This window comes from Syngnathus typhle, linkage group LG22 (assembly GCF_033458585.1).
Source record: "Syngnathus typhle isolate RoL2023-S1 ecotype Sweden linkage group LG22, RoL_Styp_1.0, whole genome shotgun sequence".
In the NCBI taxonomy this organism is placed as follows: Eukaryota; Metazoa; Chordata; class Actinopteri; order Syngnathiformes; family Syngnathidae; genus Syngnathus; species Syngnathus typhle.
This window is the reverse complement of record NC_083759.1, coordinates 7,177,806-7,193,219: the sequence shown is the minus strand read 5'-3', so window position 1 is coordinate 7,193,219 and position 15,414 is coordinate 7,177,806. Positions and strand designations below refer to the sequence as shown.

The window sequence follows — 15,414 nt, the reverse complement described above, 5'->3', positions numbered from 1 at the left end:
CCAAGGCGACCACGATTGCGAGTGATGTGAGTCACCCCGCTCACTCTTTGTTTGATCTTCTGTTCTCTGGGAAGAGGAACAGGTGCCTGCGCTCCCGCACCACCAGACTCACCAACAGCTTCATACTCCAGGCTGTTAGGATCCTGAACTCGCTTCCCCTTTCTGCGTAGGGTCCTGTACTTTTGCTCTATGCACACTGGCTCCGTTTTGCTCCTCTTATTTATTGTGTTGTCTCTTTATTTATTATTTATTCATCACTCTTATTATTTATTGTTTGTGCCTTCTTGTTTTTACTTTTTGTGTTGTTTACTTGTATGGCATTGTGTACTATGTCTTGTCACCGTGGGATAGTGGAAACGTAATTTCCATCTCTTTGTGTGTCTTGACATGTGAAGAAATTGACAATAAAGCTGACTGACTTTTTGACTTTATTACATATGTAATACATTTGTTTACATTTTTACGTCCAGTGTAGTTTGAGTTTTCACAATAGGTTAATCACAACGTGACTAAAATCCAATCCTAGTTATTTTGTGCTGTGCCCTGAAACGTAAAAACATAAAAAATATACATATTTTACTGTTGTTTATTTTGACAGCAATTCTGGTTCCTGGTACATAGCATGTCAGGATTTGAGTTGACAGACTCTTGCAGGAGCATGCGAAGTTCTGCGTTCTGCTGTTCCAGGCTCTTGATTTCAGGGATAAGGTCGGAGATCTTGGTGAGAACAGCCCTGGAAGAGAGAGGAAGGCAACCCTTTAAAATTTGATTGTGCATATGGATTTGTATGTATGCCACTTAGTATTTACTCACATGCGCTTTTTCAGAGTGATCTCCGCCGCCTCCCACACTTTGAGTTTATCCTCTGTGATGACGTTGGCTAAACTCTCCCAGTAGGCTTCGTCCGCTGAGGAGTCCCACATGTCTGCGCTCCAGTAGCGGGGATGCCCAGTGGCATGGCTCTTTCTTCACACAAGCAAAAATAAATGTTAGCTCCAGCTGCAAATCCTACAACACCAATAATAAAGATGCTGATAAATACATGAGCAATAAAGTTTACTATTTGAGGCTGTTCTTAGCTAACCTGAATCGGCCCTGATGCTTCAAGAACTCCTTAAAAGCAGACAAGATGTGGTTTGGATTACACGCCGAGCCACTGGCGCCTCCTTCTGAGTCAGCAGAACAACCCTACAAGAAGTACGTTTGTTGAAAAGGCCAATTGCTTACATAGTTCAGATAACTCCTCACCTCAATTTGCTCCCTCTGCTGGTACTTGAGAATGAAGTTAGCCAACCTGGGTAAATCCTCCTCTTCCATGCCAAAAATCTGGTTGGGGGCAAGAAAAAAGATTCTGTGATGTCTGGGCAGTAAAAAGGTTGACAAGAACTTACCTCGAGAAGAATTTCTAGCTTCACAAATTTCTGTTCCTTCTTGCCCAATGTTGCCAAGAACTGGAGTCTGTCCTTCGTCAGGAAGCCCTGAGACAGAGCACACAGAAAAAAGATACACTGAAAAAATGCTGAGTGTGACATTGGATTAGTGTAAAGTAAAATCATCCATGCCCACGAGATCTGAGCTTTTGGTAGAACTCATTGAACAAGATGTGGAACATGCCCGAAAAAAATCAACTCTTTGTATATTACGTAAAAGTGACTTACTGTAATAGCAGGATGAAAATATTTCAGATAGACATTTTCAGCTGGGGAGGAAAAATCAGTATTGTGTGGGGCTCACCAATTCATCACACAGCAACTCCATGAGTTCCTTCATGGTCTCCAAGGGCACCATGTCCTCCTCCTCCAGTGACGTAGCAGCTGCGTCCGTCCCAGCAGAGCTTTCAAGCAGCAGCCCGGTCTGTTCCACACTGGCTTGTTTCCACATTTGGTCTGGACCGGACAGACCCAAGGAGGAGGCCGCTCGCGGTCTCGGCCAGGCCAGACCAAGGAGCTGCTTGTAAATCATGGAGTCGATGACTAAAGCCTTCTCCGCTAGTTGCCTCACTTCCTTGTCAAGCATCTTCCATGTGTCCTTAAATTGTTTGGAATCAGTGACAGCAAAGTGTCTGAAGGATGAATGAAGATAACAATTAAGAAAAGGAGTGCAACTTTCAGAGGGCTAAATGATCAAATGGGCATTGTGATTTAGTAGATTGCAATTTCTCAAAAATTGTAACAAGGATCTTGGAAAAAAAACTAATTATATTCGATTGCCATCGTAATATTGAAAGGAAATAAAATGCATTTCTTTTCCCCCCCGAAATGGTTCAATCCAAATTTCTAATCTCTCACTTGATTCTCTGCTGCATGCACTTGTATTTCTCGATGCTGCGTTTGTAGTCATCGGTCAAACGGGCGCTCTGCTTTTCTGATTGTTTCTTGCTGCTCGCATAGGTGCGCCTCAGGTTTTTCAGCTCTGTCTGCAGCCTGGAACACAACGTGTACAATCTTTGTTTTGTTGTTATTATTAATAAATAAAATAAATAAAAAAGAACAATGACAGTTTGATTACAAGTGATGACTAGGGTTGGCTGTGTGCCTTTAAGAGGCGTGGCCTCACTGTAGAGCAACATCAGCATTTAACTTACTTGAGGATTCTGCTCTTCATGCGGCTTAAATTGTACATCTCTCGGTCATCCTTATCTTTGATGTAGTTAATACTGCTAAGCAGGCTGTCGGCCAGCATTTGGTCATGTTCACTCTCCAGAGCCTTAAAAAAATAGACGTGTTCAACTCTACTCATTAAAATCAATCACATTGCTACATATAAATTCACGGTCACACAATTTATCTCCTTACCTGACACTTAGCAAAGTGTTCGGCCCTCAGCGCATCATATTTGTATTCGGGATCCATCGACAGGTTGTAAATTTTGGCTTCGTACTCCTCCACTGTCCTCTTCCTCTCTGCTAGCCTCTTTTGCTGCAAGCACACCATCAATGTCAAAGTCAGCTTTATTGTCAATCTCTTCACATGTCAAGACACCACAAAGAAACCCAATATACACAATATAAAAACAAGAAGGCACAAACAATAAATAAGTTTTATTTACACATGCACCCCATGCGTTAGAAATTTAAAAGTCTCCTAACCTGCTGGTCCCACAGCTCCTGGAGGCACTGCTCCCATTCGCTCTGGTCTTTTGTGAGCAAGACTTCATGTTCCCGCCGGTACACGCTCTGGACAAAGGTAAGTGTCAATAACAAAGAGCACATATTCCAGCTAGCAAGAAGGTGAGGTGCCATCACTGTTCAAGTAATTAAAATGTTTTCTTGACCATAGTTTTAGTTATTTTGTTTTTTTACGTGACCAATGGTAATAACAAAAAACGGGTGCGACTCGGAGTAGAGTAGCTGCTCCTCCACGTTCAGAGGAGCCAGATGAGGTGGCTCGGGCATCTCATCAGGATGCCTCCTGGACGCCTCCCTGGGGAGGTGTTCCGGGCATGTCCCACCAGTAGGAGACCCCGTGGACGACTCAGGACCCGCTGGAGAGACTATGTCTCTCAGCTGGCCTGGGAACGTCTTGGGATCCCCGGGAATGAGCTGGATGAAGTGGCTGGGGAGAGGGAAGTCTGGGAGTCCCTCCTAAAGCTGCTGCCCCCGCGACCCGACCCCGGATAAGCGGAAGAAGATGGATGGATGGTAATAACATTGATGCCAATTCCACAAAAGTGTACATGACATGACTGCACCTCAATCTCATCCAGCTCCTCCCTGTAGGCCTGAGTCAGAGTCGTGATGATCTCTTCAGAGCATTGCGTCATCTGTTCAATCTCCTCCGCCTGCCTCCTCAAGTCCTTCACGTAGAGATCGTCTCCACTCTTCAACTCCTGCTCAAGACATCGCTGTCGTCGATGGAGCCCTGGCATCAGTGGGCTGACGTAGTTTATGTCGTTCTCTTACCTGCTGGAGGTCTTTGATGACTTTCCTTTTGTCCTCAATGAGTTCTGCACACAGAAGCTGCTGCCACTTGAGCGTTTCCTGCAGCTCATGAGGTATGACGGTCTGCTCCGCCAACGACCACCTGCTGGTTATCTCCTCAAACTTCTCCTGGCTGGACTTGAAATCCTTTTCCAGCATCTCTGTGCTGAGTCGAGAAGGCCACAATGAGGAAGGACACACAGGTGTCAATCTTATTCATTGGCAAAATGAAAACTGACCGTTTCCTGCGAGCTTCCTCCAACTCTTCCTGTTGCATGGATTCTTTGGCATCAGCTGCAACTTGGATGTCGGTCACCAAAGCCAGCAAATCTCTCTCCAGCTTGGACATTTTCCCGGAGCTGCGCGGCTGGGAAAAAAACAAAACAATTTATAGAGCTATCCACTACATAGGTTGATTCATAAATGATGTGATGTATGTCCATTATATAAGTATGACATTACACAAATGCATATAACACATAACTCCAAATTAGTATTATGCTTGCCTTTATTAATTGATGTATTAATTTGTACTGCTACTAAGAGTAGTTCCCAATTTACCAACCTTTGCATGATGCTCTTCTGCTGGAGGTAGCTTCTCCTGTGTGGACACTCTCCATGTGCACAAAGTGACAGAAGGCCATTTGATCCCGCATTTACGTGTTAGCGCAGTAATATACACTTGGCTTTCCAAAATAAATTCTAAATAAAGTGCTCGAACATAACGACCCAATTTACCTGTTTTCCGAGTCTTTCATTTCAGAAACATCCAAGTTTTCACACGTCTTCCCAGCAGCCTTTACCTTTTCCATAATTATGTTTTGATAAGTAAAAAATATTCACGGTATGACAAATTAGGAAGCGTGCAGATTCCTGCAGAATATCGCGGGGTTGCGTTTTGCGACCTGTTGCTTCGGCAACCGAGCACTGCATTCAAGCCTTTCCTTTTGAGCAAAATCTGCAATACCAAGACTTGTCTGTAGATAGCGGTATTGTCTCAAAATAAACCACATAACAGTGTACCTGATCAAAAACAGCAGCCCACTTGCCCAAATGCTCACTGTCTTGACAAGATGATGGCACACAAGGGGGTCAGACGCTCGTGCCCTTCAGCCGCTGCTTTATCCTCAAGTGGTCCCCCGGGTAGCAAAGGTTTCTGACATATGATCCAACATCTGCGATGTCACCAACAGCTGACTTGACATAATACCTTTGTGCAAGCGAGGGGCCACGAGGGAGCAGGACGTCTCTTTTTCTTACAAGCGTGAACACTTTTTTTTGTATGGAGCTGAGATTACAAACTCAATGACTGCCATAAGAGAGTGATTCTATAATCCAGCCTAATGCCATAATCTTGGGATTGACAGACTTTGACCCCCGCTCGCAGGTGCATGATGCATGCGCGCACGCGTGTGTATGCTAAATCCAAGCCGCGGGGGCATTTGTTTACTTCTTAGTCGACAAAGAATCATATTCATGGCTGAGGCGTTGAGGTGTGCGGCCTAAAGGTCACCTACAGCCAGTTAACTGACGTTTTAGGGGGGGGACGCTGCTGGCTGGTGGTAGCCTTCCAGGTCTTACGCAACAACCTAAATGCCAACTAACACTTTCTTGATATTGGCATGACAAAGCAATGAGATACAGTGGATACTATAGTCTACACACCCTGTAAAAATAACTGAAATAATGTGGTTGCAAAAGTATGTGCACCCTCAAGACTGGGCTATGACTGTTGAGAATGAAAACATTGAAACTCCAGTTAAATATGAATACACCTGCCACCATCTAAAGTGCATTTGATTAAGCCCAAATAAATTTGAACTGACTTTTTTTCCACCTTATCTAAGGCTCTAACACCAGGTGAGAAAAAAAACAAAGCATTCAGTGCCAAATCATGATGCTGCCACCACTATGCTTCACTTCAGGTATGGTGGTCTTCTGGTGATGAGCAGTACTGTTTCTAAATCAAACACGACACATTTTCTGGCGTGTTTGGGAGAATGTTAGAATAAGACTACTCATCACCAAAAGTACACAAAACCTACCCACCGTTTTTCTTTAGCTGAAACTGGTGCCTTAATCAGGTTGAAGGAAATCATGAACAGTTCCAGTCAAAAGCAAGAAAAAACAACGTCAACAAAAGCTTTCAAAAACAATAGGAGTGAATGAAGAGGCCATTTGAGATTTACAAATGATTTTCCAAGTGTTTATTGTTCACACTAAAACCTGAACATAAATCTCAGCACTTTTATAATCCAGCAACAGAAGCAGAACAAGTATGATGTGGCTGTCACATTGCAATATCAAAACTGTTAGTGGATTAGGTGGTCAAAAATTATATGAGGAATTAGGCCGATTACTCCTGGATTTTATTTTTTATTGCAAAGCAGCAATAAATCTGGCAAAAGTCACTCAGCTGTTTGGCAGTCTTTGTTGCAATGACATTTCAAATGTGTTTTTTTTTGTATACACAAATTCATAAACATAAAATAAAAATACAATGGCAGCATAACTATAATAGTCAAATACTATGTTATGCAGTTTATACAGGACATTTTCAAATGTGGAAGTTTTATTTATTGATTTATCGCTGGTATAACTGTATATTATATTTAATGGACAACTTTGATTTATTTCAGCTTTTACATATTAAATAACCTTTATTCAATTGATTTAAACTAAAAAACACATTTACGTCACTGTTTGTTATCAACTAATACATTTGTGTTTATTTAAAGGCTTATCATCTCACTTGACTAATCAAACGGCAGAGTTTAGCGGGAATCGTAAACTGTCACCACCGAGCCGGCCGGCCGGCCGGCACACGGCATTTTCATGCAACACGCCGCCCTGAAGGGGCTCATATGACTCGGTGTGCGCGTAATGCTCTTAGCGGTGAGCTGATGGGCCCTAGTGGCTACGCTCCATCAGACCAAGAAGCCAAGAAATGTGTTTTAACGAGGGTGTGTGTGGCGGTGGAGATTATTGGGTGAAGTATCTTTATCCTGCTGTTAGATTAGCCGCTAATGATGGAGGAAAAGCCCACCCCCATGCGAGAGTTTGCAACAAGGGCCGCCGCTGTGTGAAAGGCGAGCCGCTTTAAGAACTCTGCACCTCGGACTCACTCGGGCTGACGCAGTGCAGCGGAAGCTGCGTGTTTTGTTTTGTTTTAATCGAGAAACCAACACTCTATAATGTGTGTGTGTGTGTGTATGTGTGTATATATATATATATATATATATATAGCATTATAGCGATTAATCGATGTGTATCGATGAATCGTTACACCCGTTAATATATATATATATATTTGGGGTGTAAATCGCGGGTTTTGTCACGATACGATATAATATCGATACAAAGAACTACGATACGATATTTGCCCCTATCTTAAGGCCTGCTGCGATTCATTCACGATATAGTGCTCTACGATCGATATATATATATTTTTAAAATAAAAAATATAGAATATCCTGATTTATAACAATTCATACGCAAAATCAACAAGGTACTGCAAACTCTTTATTTAGGAAATTACAAGAGTATTGTAGTATACAAAGTGCTTATTTTAACACTGAACTTGAATGTCGTTTTTTCTTTAAATGTGCGGCGAGATTTGTGCTCCCTGAATATTTGATCACCGCATGGCAGGATTTACAAACTGCACGTGTCTTGTCCGTTGAGCCATCTTTTCTTTGGAATCCAAAGTGCTTCCAAACGAACGACTTGAAGCCTAAAGGGGAGCAAATTTCCTCGTCAGCCCAGGAGCCGCGGACTAGTTGTCGACTCCCCTTTCACGTGCCTGGTCTGGTCACAACACAACAACGCCGCGCACTGCTCCCGGAAAGAGGAAGCAAGCAACAATGAACTGGATTTCAAAATAAAGTCGCGTCTAATGTCCGAGGTCAAACATAGGCGATATAAATCGATGTTTACGTTTAGCATCGATGCCAATAAATCGTAGCGCATTATATCGATTAATCGATGTGTATCGATGAATCGTTACTAGGGGTGTAACGATACATCGATACACATCGATTAATCGATATAATGCTCTGCGATTTATTGGCATCGATGCTAAAGGTAAACATCGATTTATATCGCCGTGTTTGACCTCGGACATTAGACGCGACTTTATTTTGAAATCCAGTTCATTGTTGCTTGCTTCCTCTTTTCGGGAGCAGTGCGCCCGGCGTTGTTGTGTTGTGAGCAGATCACGCACGTGAAAGGGGAGGGGACAACTAGTACGCGGCTCCTGGGCTGACGAGGAAATTTGCTCCCCTTTAGGCTTCAAGTCATTCGTTTGGAAGCACTTTGGATTCCAAAGAAAAGATGGCTCAACGGACAAGACACGTGCAGTTTGTAAATCCTGCCATGCGGTGATCAAATATTCAGGGAGCACAAATCTCGCCGCACATTTAAAGAAAAAACACGACATCAAAGTTCAGTGTTAAAGTAAGGAATTTGTATACTACAATACTCTTGTCATTTCCTAAATAAAGAGTTTGCAGTACCTTGTTGATTTTGCGTATGAATTGTTATAAATCAGGATATTGTTCTATATTTTTTATTAAAAAAAAAAAAAAAAATCGATCGTAGAGCACTATATCGCGATATATCGTGAATGAATCGCAGCAGGCTTTAAGATATCGGCAAATATCGTATCGTAGTTCTTTATATCGATATTATATCGTATCGTGACAAAACCCGCGATTTACACCCCTAATCGTTACACCCCTAATATATATATATGTGTGTAAAAGTATTAATATAATTAACAAAAAGTGAAGGGGGTAATTTTTTTTCATTACGGCTTCTTCTGTATGCGCAACATTTGACCACTAGACGGCAGTATAATACAGTAAGGCAAACAGTTTTACTCAATTACTGAAAGTGGCTCAATATGCTTGTGAGTACTGTTATATTTAGTTATTTAGGTTCGAACACCGCCACATGGATGCTATTTGTTAAACTATTGTATATATTCTGCTTTTAACGATCTGTCCGGGGACTACCGACAGGGTGAATAAATAATGACATAAATGTGCTTAATGTTCATCAATCCAGCACTCCAAACATAGCTGTAACGAAATATCAGGAAATGAACCCAACGACAAGCTCAACAAAGAAAAGAAACAACTTTCAAAGGTTGATATATCCACAAAAGACTGATTTTGGCAGCATGATTCAGAGTGCTCTCATGACTTATGTCCGTGCGGTTTTATTTAGCCAAAATGTTTGCGTCACCGCTAATGGACATGGAGTACTTCTCTTATTTTTGTAGCGGGCTCTCTCTCAGGCTTGCATTAAAGACATAAAACCCATTTTTCAATCCATAACTAGAGCGCTGACTCACATTTTACAATGTGCGCACACACATTTGCACAAAAACACGAGGATGTTTGTGCAGCTGTGTGCGCAACTATGTAATTGATATTAGGATTTAAAAGCACGGATCCGTTCCTATTTAATCAATTTTGAATTACAGCAGCATAAAGTACAGCAGGGTAAAAACCACTTCAGTGGTTTTGATGTTTCACATTTTACTCACAAAGAAGGCTCAATAAAAGCCGAGCTAACTAATTTCTTTCACATTTAATCACGGTTGATATATTGTAAGGATTGTGGAAATTAATAAACATAAATAGTTGCACACCAGGATGCAAACACTCAAACTGTTGAGTTGTAAATGGCTATTCCTAAAAATGCTTCACTGACAGCGGTAAAGTCAAAACATCCTAATTTAATGACATATACAACTGCATTAAAAAAATCAAATGAAAAGTTTGGACAATGTGAACATTGCAACCTTCAGTGTGTTTAACATTCAATTCGTCCGGGTCCTCAAAGTACTGACAGCAGGTGAAATCATCCTTCGGAGGGTAACAGCCGCTCTTACCACAAACCTCCCAAACGTGCAAAACTTGGAACACCTCAGTGGCGTCCGCCATCAGCTCTGCTTGTCCTGAATGTTCATCAGACTGGCGGCGTACGACTTTGCTCTCTTGGCTGCAACAAAGTGGGAGGAGGGGTTGTCATTTCTTCGTGTTGGCTGGATTCATGACGATTTTGTCAGGTTCAGCCTTCACTGCTAACCTTGGTCCCGTCGCAGGGCCAAAACTTTACTGTCACAGTCCAAGTACACAACCCCGCACCCATTTTAGCAGCCCACAAAGAGCCTTCAAAACCCCTGTCAAAATATGTGCGCGAAACAATGGGGGAATTAAGCGGGTTACTCACGGTGTATGAGCTTGCGTTTCTTTTGTTCCGAGTGAAGGAAGCTGCTCAAGTAGAAGATGATGGGCAGAAAGAGCATGAAGCCGGACACGGCGATGACAGGCACCGTCTCCTCGCGGGGGAGGGAACATTTGAAGTTTTTACTCCACAGCCTGCGGGTCACGTTCATCTGAGAACAAGGCAGAGTGCCAAAATAAGCGGCGGCGACTATGACACAATATTGCTAATCGGTCCGCCCATCTTGGTGGTCGTCTTTTTGGAAATGCCAGCGTATGCAAATGACATGTGCTGACACTTCAAAGTCACAATACTGAAATTTAAAGTGAGACAGTAATGCTGCGGTGCGGTCAGCTTGCACGCAGCCACAATGTGCAACAAACAGCAAAAAAAGAGCTAAGACTTTGGGAAATGTTAATCACATCCAAATCCCAAGGCCAAAAAAGAAATCTTTGAGCAGTTTGATTGTTTGGCCACTTTAGCCACGTACGTACCCCATCCTCAATGTCAATACACATGGTGTCGTTCTTCTCCATGCGGCTGTAAAGCTCATTGAGGACCTTATATGCACTCTTACAGTTTTTACACAGCTCTGTGTGGTTCCCCTGCGGAGACATGCCAAAAGGGGTGAGACATTGCATCTCTGTGTGTGAATCTGGGAATGTGTGAATAAGCAAGTGAGTACCTGTTGATACATATCAAAGCAGGTGAGAGTTTGGTTGAGAGTGGACATGAAATACAGAGTGTCATTGGTGAGGCTCTGGAATCCATCATTGATACAGTCTACATTGAGGAAAAAAAAGCAAGAGCTTTGTCATTCACCATCAAGTGTGCCTGAGTGGCCAAAACAATGTGAATTCATTTCAACATAATCTTAGCAAAAATAAAGCACCAGATAGCCCAATAGACGGGAAACATGCAAACAATGAGCCATCATTGCACAGAGCAGAAGTAAGAAAAGTCACATGCTTTGTCTCTAATAGTCATGTGATCCTCACTATAGGAGAAGTGAGTCTTGCATTTACAGTCGTGTTTGGGTGCACTTACTGTCACAGGCAGATTTGGTCCACATGTCCTTTAGGTTGTTAAACAGCAGATAGACCAGCATGAGACGGTCACTGCGCAGAAGGCTGTCCCTGCAGCTCTCATTGCCAGGACCCAACTGAATACATTGAGCACCAAAAACAACCAACCATGCAGAGTTATTAATGATGCCTCCTGAGGGAAGAAATATCACAAGACCACAGTAACTCATGAGACGCACAGTTCCAAGGGCATTGTTGTTGCGGTACCTGTTCCGAGGAGATGTTCATGTAGGTGTTCACCAGCATGCCGTAGGCGCCGAAGCAGTTCTGGCAAACTTTAACCGGCCGGGCAGACGTAACCAGGCAGTTGACATAGGTCTCATAGCGCTGGCCAAACAGGCTCAGCAGCTCGCTGCAGTAGTCGCTCACCTCCAAATCGTCCGGGAAGGCGGACATCAAGATGAAGGGGGCGGGAGAGTCGTCCTCCGTCGCCGGCAGAAAAACGGGCGACTCCGCCGCAGCTGAAACGGAAAGTGTGGCGTTAGCTCCTTCGCTCGGCGCAACGGAGCAAATATATAACGACCACGCGGTTAAAAACAAGTTTTGGTAATTAAGAAACATGTTCGATATCTTAAATGCGTCGAAGTACGTTCGTCTGCCTCGGGGAACCCACAATTTCCGTGTTTGGGATTAGCGGGATCATGTGACCGGGAGAAGTCTCGCGAGACCTCAGCGTAAAAGCCAAAACCAGTACGCAGTTTGCATACCAAAAATGTAATTAGTGTGAAGGTGAAGTATTATCATTGTATTTATATTATTTAATCTTTATTTATTGTTACTTTTTTACAGGGTTAGTTGAGTTCAGAATACTGTATAATGCTTGTTTTTTTTAGGAACCTGAATATGATTGTCAGATGCTATTAATGTCCTGCTAATTTCTATGTAATTTCATCCATCCATCCATTATCTGTACTGCTTGTCCCCACGGGGGTCGCGGGCGTGCTGGAGCCTATCCCAGCAGTCATCGGGCAGTAGGCGGGGGACACCTTGAACTGGTTGCCAGCCAATCGCAGGGACTATGTAATTTCAAGGTTAACAAAAATGTTTTCTTGAAATACAATATCAAACTTCTATCTATCTATCTATGTCCATCCATCCATCCATCCATCCATCCATCCATCCATCCATCCATCCATCCATCCATCCATCCATCCATCCATCCATCCATCCATCCATCCATCCATCCGTCTTTTTTTCACTAACACACCATTGCATCAAATAATCAGTCATCTTAAATGCTTCAGGCCCCTGCGCTGATTGTGATAATTGTCACAAAGCCCTCGAATCAAGCCGCGGCAGTCAATGGCCGCTAATGTGAAATTAGTAGCTTTTGATAAGTCTCAGGCCGCATCAATTCTGCAGTCATCGGGGCCTAATGAAAATAAGGGGGAAGAGGACACGCGCGGCATCGTCCGCCTATTCTAATGGCCGTGCGCCACTCGAGTGGTAAATATAGGGGTATATCCCCCCGAAATGCTGCACACGACGACGAGAGCAGCTCATTAACTCTTCTATCCGCCGACTAATTGCTCAGACGTGGCCTCGTTCCTTTATCTTTGCCCAAAGTGAGGCCTACCTCTTAGTTGGAAAGAGCATGCAACCATTCTCATTATTGTAGACACTATCATTATTTAAAGGAGTAGCTTGGACATTAGTATGACAGATAAGGCAGTGGTGGACTTTGTCGTGATTACAGCGTTATTTGGCTCTCTTCCTCTGCGGCTCTAATCAGGAGCACACCATGTAGAGAAAAAAAAATCTGCATATCATTACTGGAGATGACCGTTATTGTCGGATGGCGGCATTCATTAGCATGTGCTACACAGAGGAACCAAGAGGACAAAAATCATCAATTAGACTGATCAAATACATGATGATGATGAGAGCTCTTGAGGAACTATACATAGCTGTTGAACTTTCCCTTGATTTTATAAGTAAAAGTGCAGCAAATTATACCAAAAAAAATGACCTGTACTTACAATCCGAGTTATTCTGTGTAAAATATAGGCTGTATACTTTAATGTCCGTTATTGTGCAGAAAATCACCCGCAGGAATGGACGGCTCGCGCTCATGCCCGCTAAGCTGATCAACACGTTCTTAAGGGAATTTAGAAGGAAACCGCACAAAAGTTAAGCACAGTATTACGTTCTTTTGTGTAAAACCTCATCGGGATGAACTCCGCAAACATGGCTGTCGCGACACAGTCGACAAAAACGGTCGACAGGCACGGGAAAAAAGTACATTGCCGAGTCAGCTCTTTGTAAGAATTCACACCGCGCGGTACTCAGAAAACACACTTTTTATTAAGATTTGATTCCCTTCCCCCTCGGCTTTCACACTTTGCCACCCATTTCTCTTCATTATATCCATATTTTTTTATGATGTGAATGCAGGTTAACTCCCAGCGGCCTTCAACTTGGCTCTTTGGCGCGGTGGAGAGAAAAGTAGCTGTAAAGTTATGCAGAAGTTATTCTTCATCCCTCGGGCCGTCCCTAATCCGCCCAAAACCTCATTCTTTCATCAGAGAACTGTGCCTCCTTTCTTGCGCCCCCCTCTCTATACAACATAAAGTCAGACTGCATTTAATGGTTATGTCGCGATGGGAGAGGGGCTTTCTTCTTGGCCCTTTCTCCCCGATATCGGCCTTTTTCGTCCTGTGAGTCTCCCAACCCGTGGGGACCCCCATATTCTTCCATCGGCGTCTGACTCGAATCACAAACTAACCCTGATTTTCATCACTTTGCTGGGAATCGCGGGGAGTGATAATAGAGATTTCGCTTTCATTTTATACGCTTGACTTGGTTATTGTTACTCTGCTCCTCTCTGTGAGTCTCCTCTTTTCTAGGGATTAAGCCCTGACTTCGTCCCCGCTATACTGGCTGCCGAAGTGGCCCTGGGCCCCGGGATGACAATTGACGCAGATCAAGGCGGGCCCATTCCATTCTTTCAAAAGCTCACTCCAGTTCAAATGAACCGCTTGGACCGGACACGAGGGATGCTCTTCGCTTTGATTCCCACAAATCAAGTAAGACAGTGAAGGTTGCTGTATGCTTAAAAAGCCGTTTGGGAATTGGTTGGATATGGTTCATATCCATTTTAAGATCCATACACAGACAATTCAGCATGTGAATATCAATTTTAATTTGTTGACGCATGAAAATGTCTGTGCACTGTCATCCCCGCACTGACTGTGTCACCTCCAATCAGGCAGCTGACGACATGTTGCCCCCTCTTCCATGGGTCACTTGGGTCGGCCGGTGCTCGTACAGCGAGAAGGGGACGCGGCGGGCGGTGGGATAATTACCAAACACGAAGCCGACTACAGACACACAAAAGCCGCCGGTCGCCTCGGAGAGGACTGTCTCCGCTCGCCCCCCCCAAGACCAGAACACCTCTCGTGGCTCCCGACAACCCCGGACGTCTTGTTCCATAACAAGATGCAAAAGTGACTTCTTTCAGCCCCACTGAACTGAACATAAACCCCCAGCGTCAACCTCCAGTGCCCAAACAGAACAGGGGAGGACGGGTGAGCCGTTCAATTAAGTTGTTATTCGCCGTGTCCAAAGTCCGGCCATAGGGCAGTTTGTGGACTTTGTGGACTTCTTCTCGGCCTGTATGACACCCACATACGTGCAACTACTATGACTGTACTACTAATAAATGTATATATATATATATAAATAATAATAAATGGAGCATTGTATAGATAGAGCTTATGTGGATATGCAAAATAAGTAACACCCCCCTTCCCTTCTACTGGCGGTGACACGGCAATATGTTTACAGCAAGACGTGCTGGGCTACAAACCACGTCAGCCCTCCAAACAAATTAGTCCCCCAGGAGGGGAATGGGAAGGCGAGGAGGAGGGGTGGGGGGGAATTCACATCCAAGCAGAGGCATCAATATGCTGGCATGCCTGCACATAATAGCTCAAACATGCATCATCTGGACGCCATTATTTTATTATTTTCTTTTTAAAATCAAAAAGATTTAAAATCAACAAGCAATTCTGCATCGACCCTTTAGCAAAACTGCCAAAGAATAATTAATAATAATAATAATAATAATAGGGGGACCAGAATTGACCCGTCCGGAATGCCACAGGTCACAGATATTTGGCCTAAGAAACAATAACCAATTTAGTAAACCATAGCAATCACATCCAGTAATAAAAA

General features: G+C 43.5%; 2 protein-coding genes across 4 annotated transcripts; both read right to left on the bottom strand.

The window, feature by feature from the left end:
* Nucleotides 1-419: 419 nt before the first annotated feature.
* On the bottom strand, nucleotides 420-4,555 carry drc1 (dynein regulatory complex subunit 1 homolog (Chlamydomonas)). The gene is made up of 14 exons (XM_061270737.1): nucleotides 4,485-4,555; nucleotides 4,159-4,286; nucleotides 3,902-4,085; nucleotides 3,691-3,828; nucleotides 3,089-3,175; nucleotides 2,796-2,918; nucleotides 2,585-2,706; nucleotides 2,289-2,423; nucleotides 1,735-2,062; nucleotides 1,392-1,478; nucleotides 1,249-1,326; nucleotides 1,085-1,188; nucleotides 814-966; nucleotides 420-733 (listed from the first exon to the last, which is right to left on the bottom strand). Exons 2-14 carry the CDS (start codon nucleotides 4,266-4,268, stop codon nucleotides 577-579), a joined length of 1,806 nt encoding a protein of 601 aa, XP_061126721.1. The 5' UTR covers nucleotides 4,269-4,286; nucleotides 4,485-4,555; the 3' UTR covers nucleotides 420-576.
* A 4,806-nt stretch (nucleotides 4,556-9,361) lies between these two features.
* ostm1 (osteoclastogenesis associated transmembrane protein 1) lies at nucleotides 9,362-11,896 on the bottom strand. Of its 3 annotated transcripts, none has more exons than XM_061270615.1 (7): nucleotides 11,852-11,896; nucleotides 11,446-11,699; nucleotides 11,201-11,315; nucleotides 10,839-10,936; nucleotides 10,648-10,758; nucleotides 10,160-10,325; nucleotides 9,362-9,928 (listed from the first exon to the last, which is right to left on the bottom strand). In XM_061270615.1, exons 2-7 carry the CDS (start codon nucleotides 11,632-11,634, stop codon nucleotides 9,870-9,872), a joined length of 738 nt encoding a protein of 245 aa, XP_061126599.1. In that variant the 5' UTR covers nucleotides 11,635-11,699; nucleotides 11,852-11,896; the 3' UTR covers nucleotides 9,362-9,869. The 3 variants fall into 3 exon arrangements, with proteins under 3 accessions (XP_061126599.1, XP_061126600.1, XP_061126598.1); XM_061270616.1 differs by lacking the exon at nucleotides 11,852-11,896 and having other exon boundaries at nucleotides 11,446-11,513; nucleotides 11,608-11,699; XM_061270614.1 differs by having other exon boundaries at nucleotides 11,446-11,894.
* Between the last annotated feature and the right edge of the window lie 3,518 nt (nucleotides 11,897-15,414).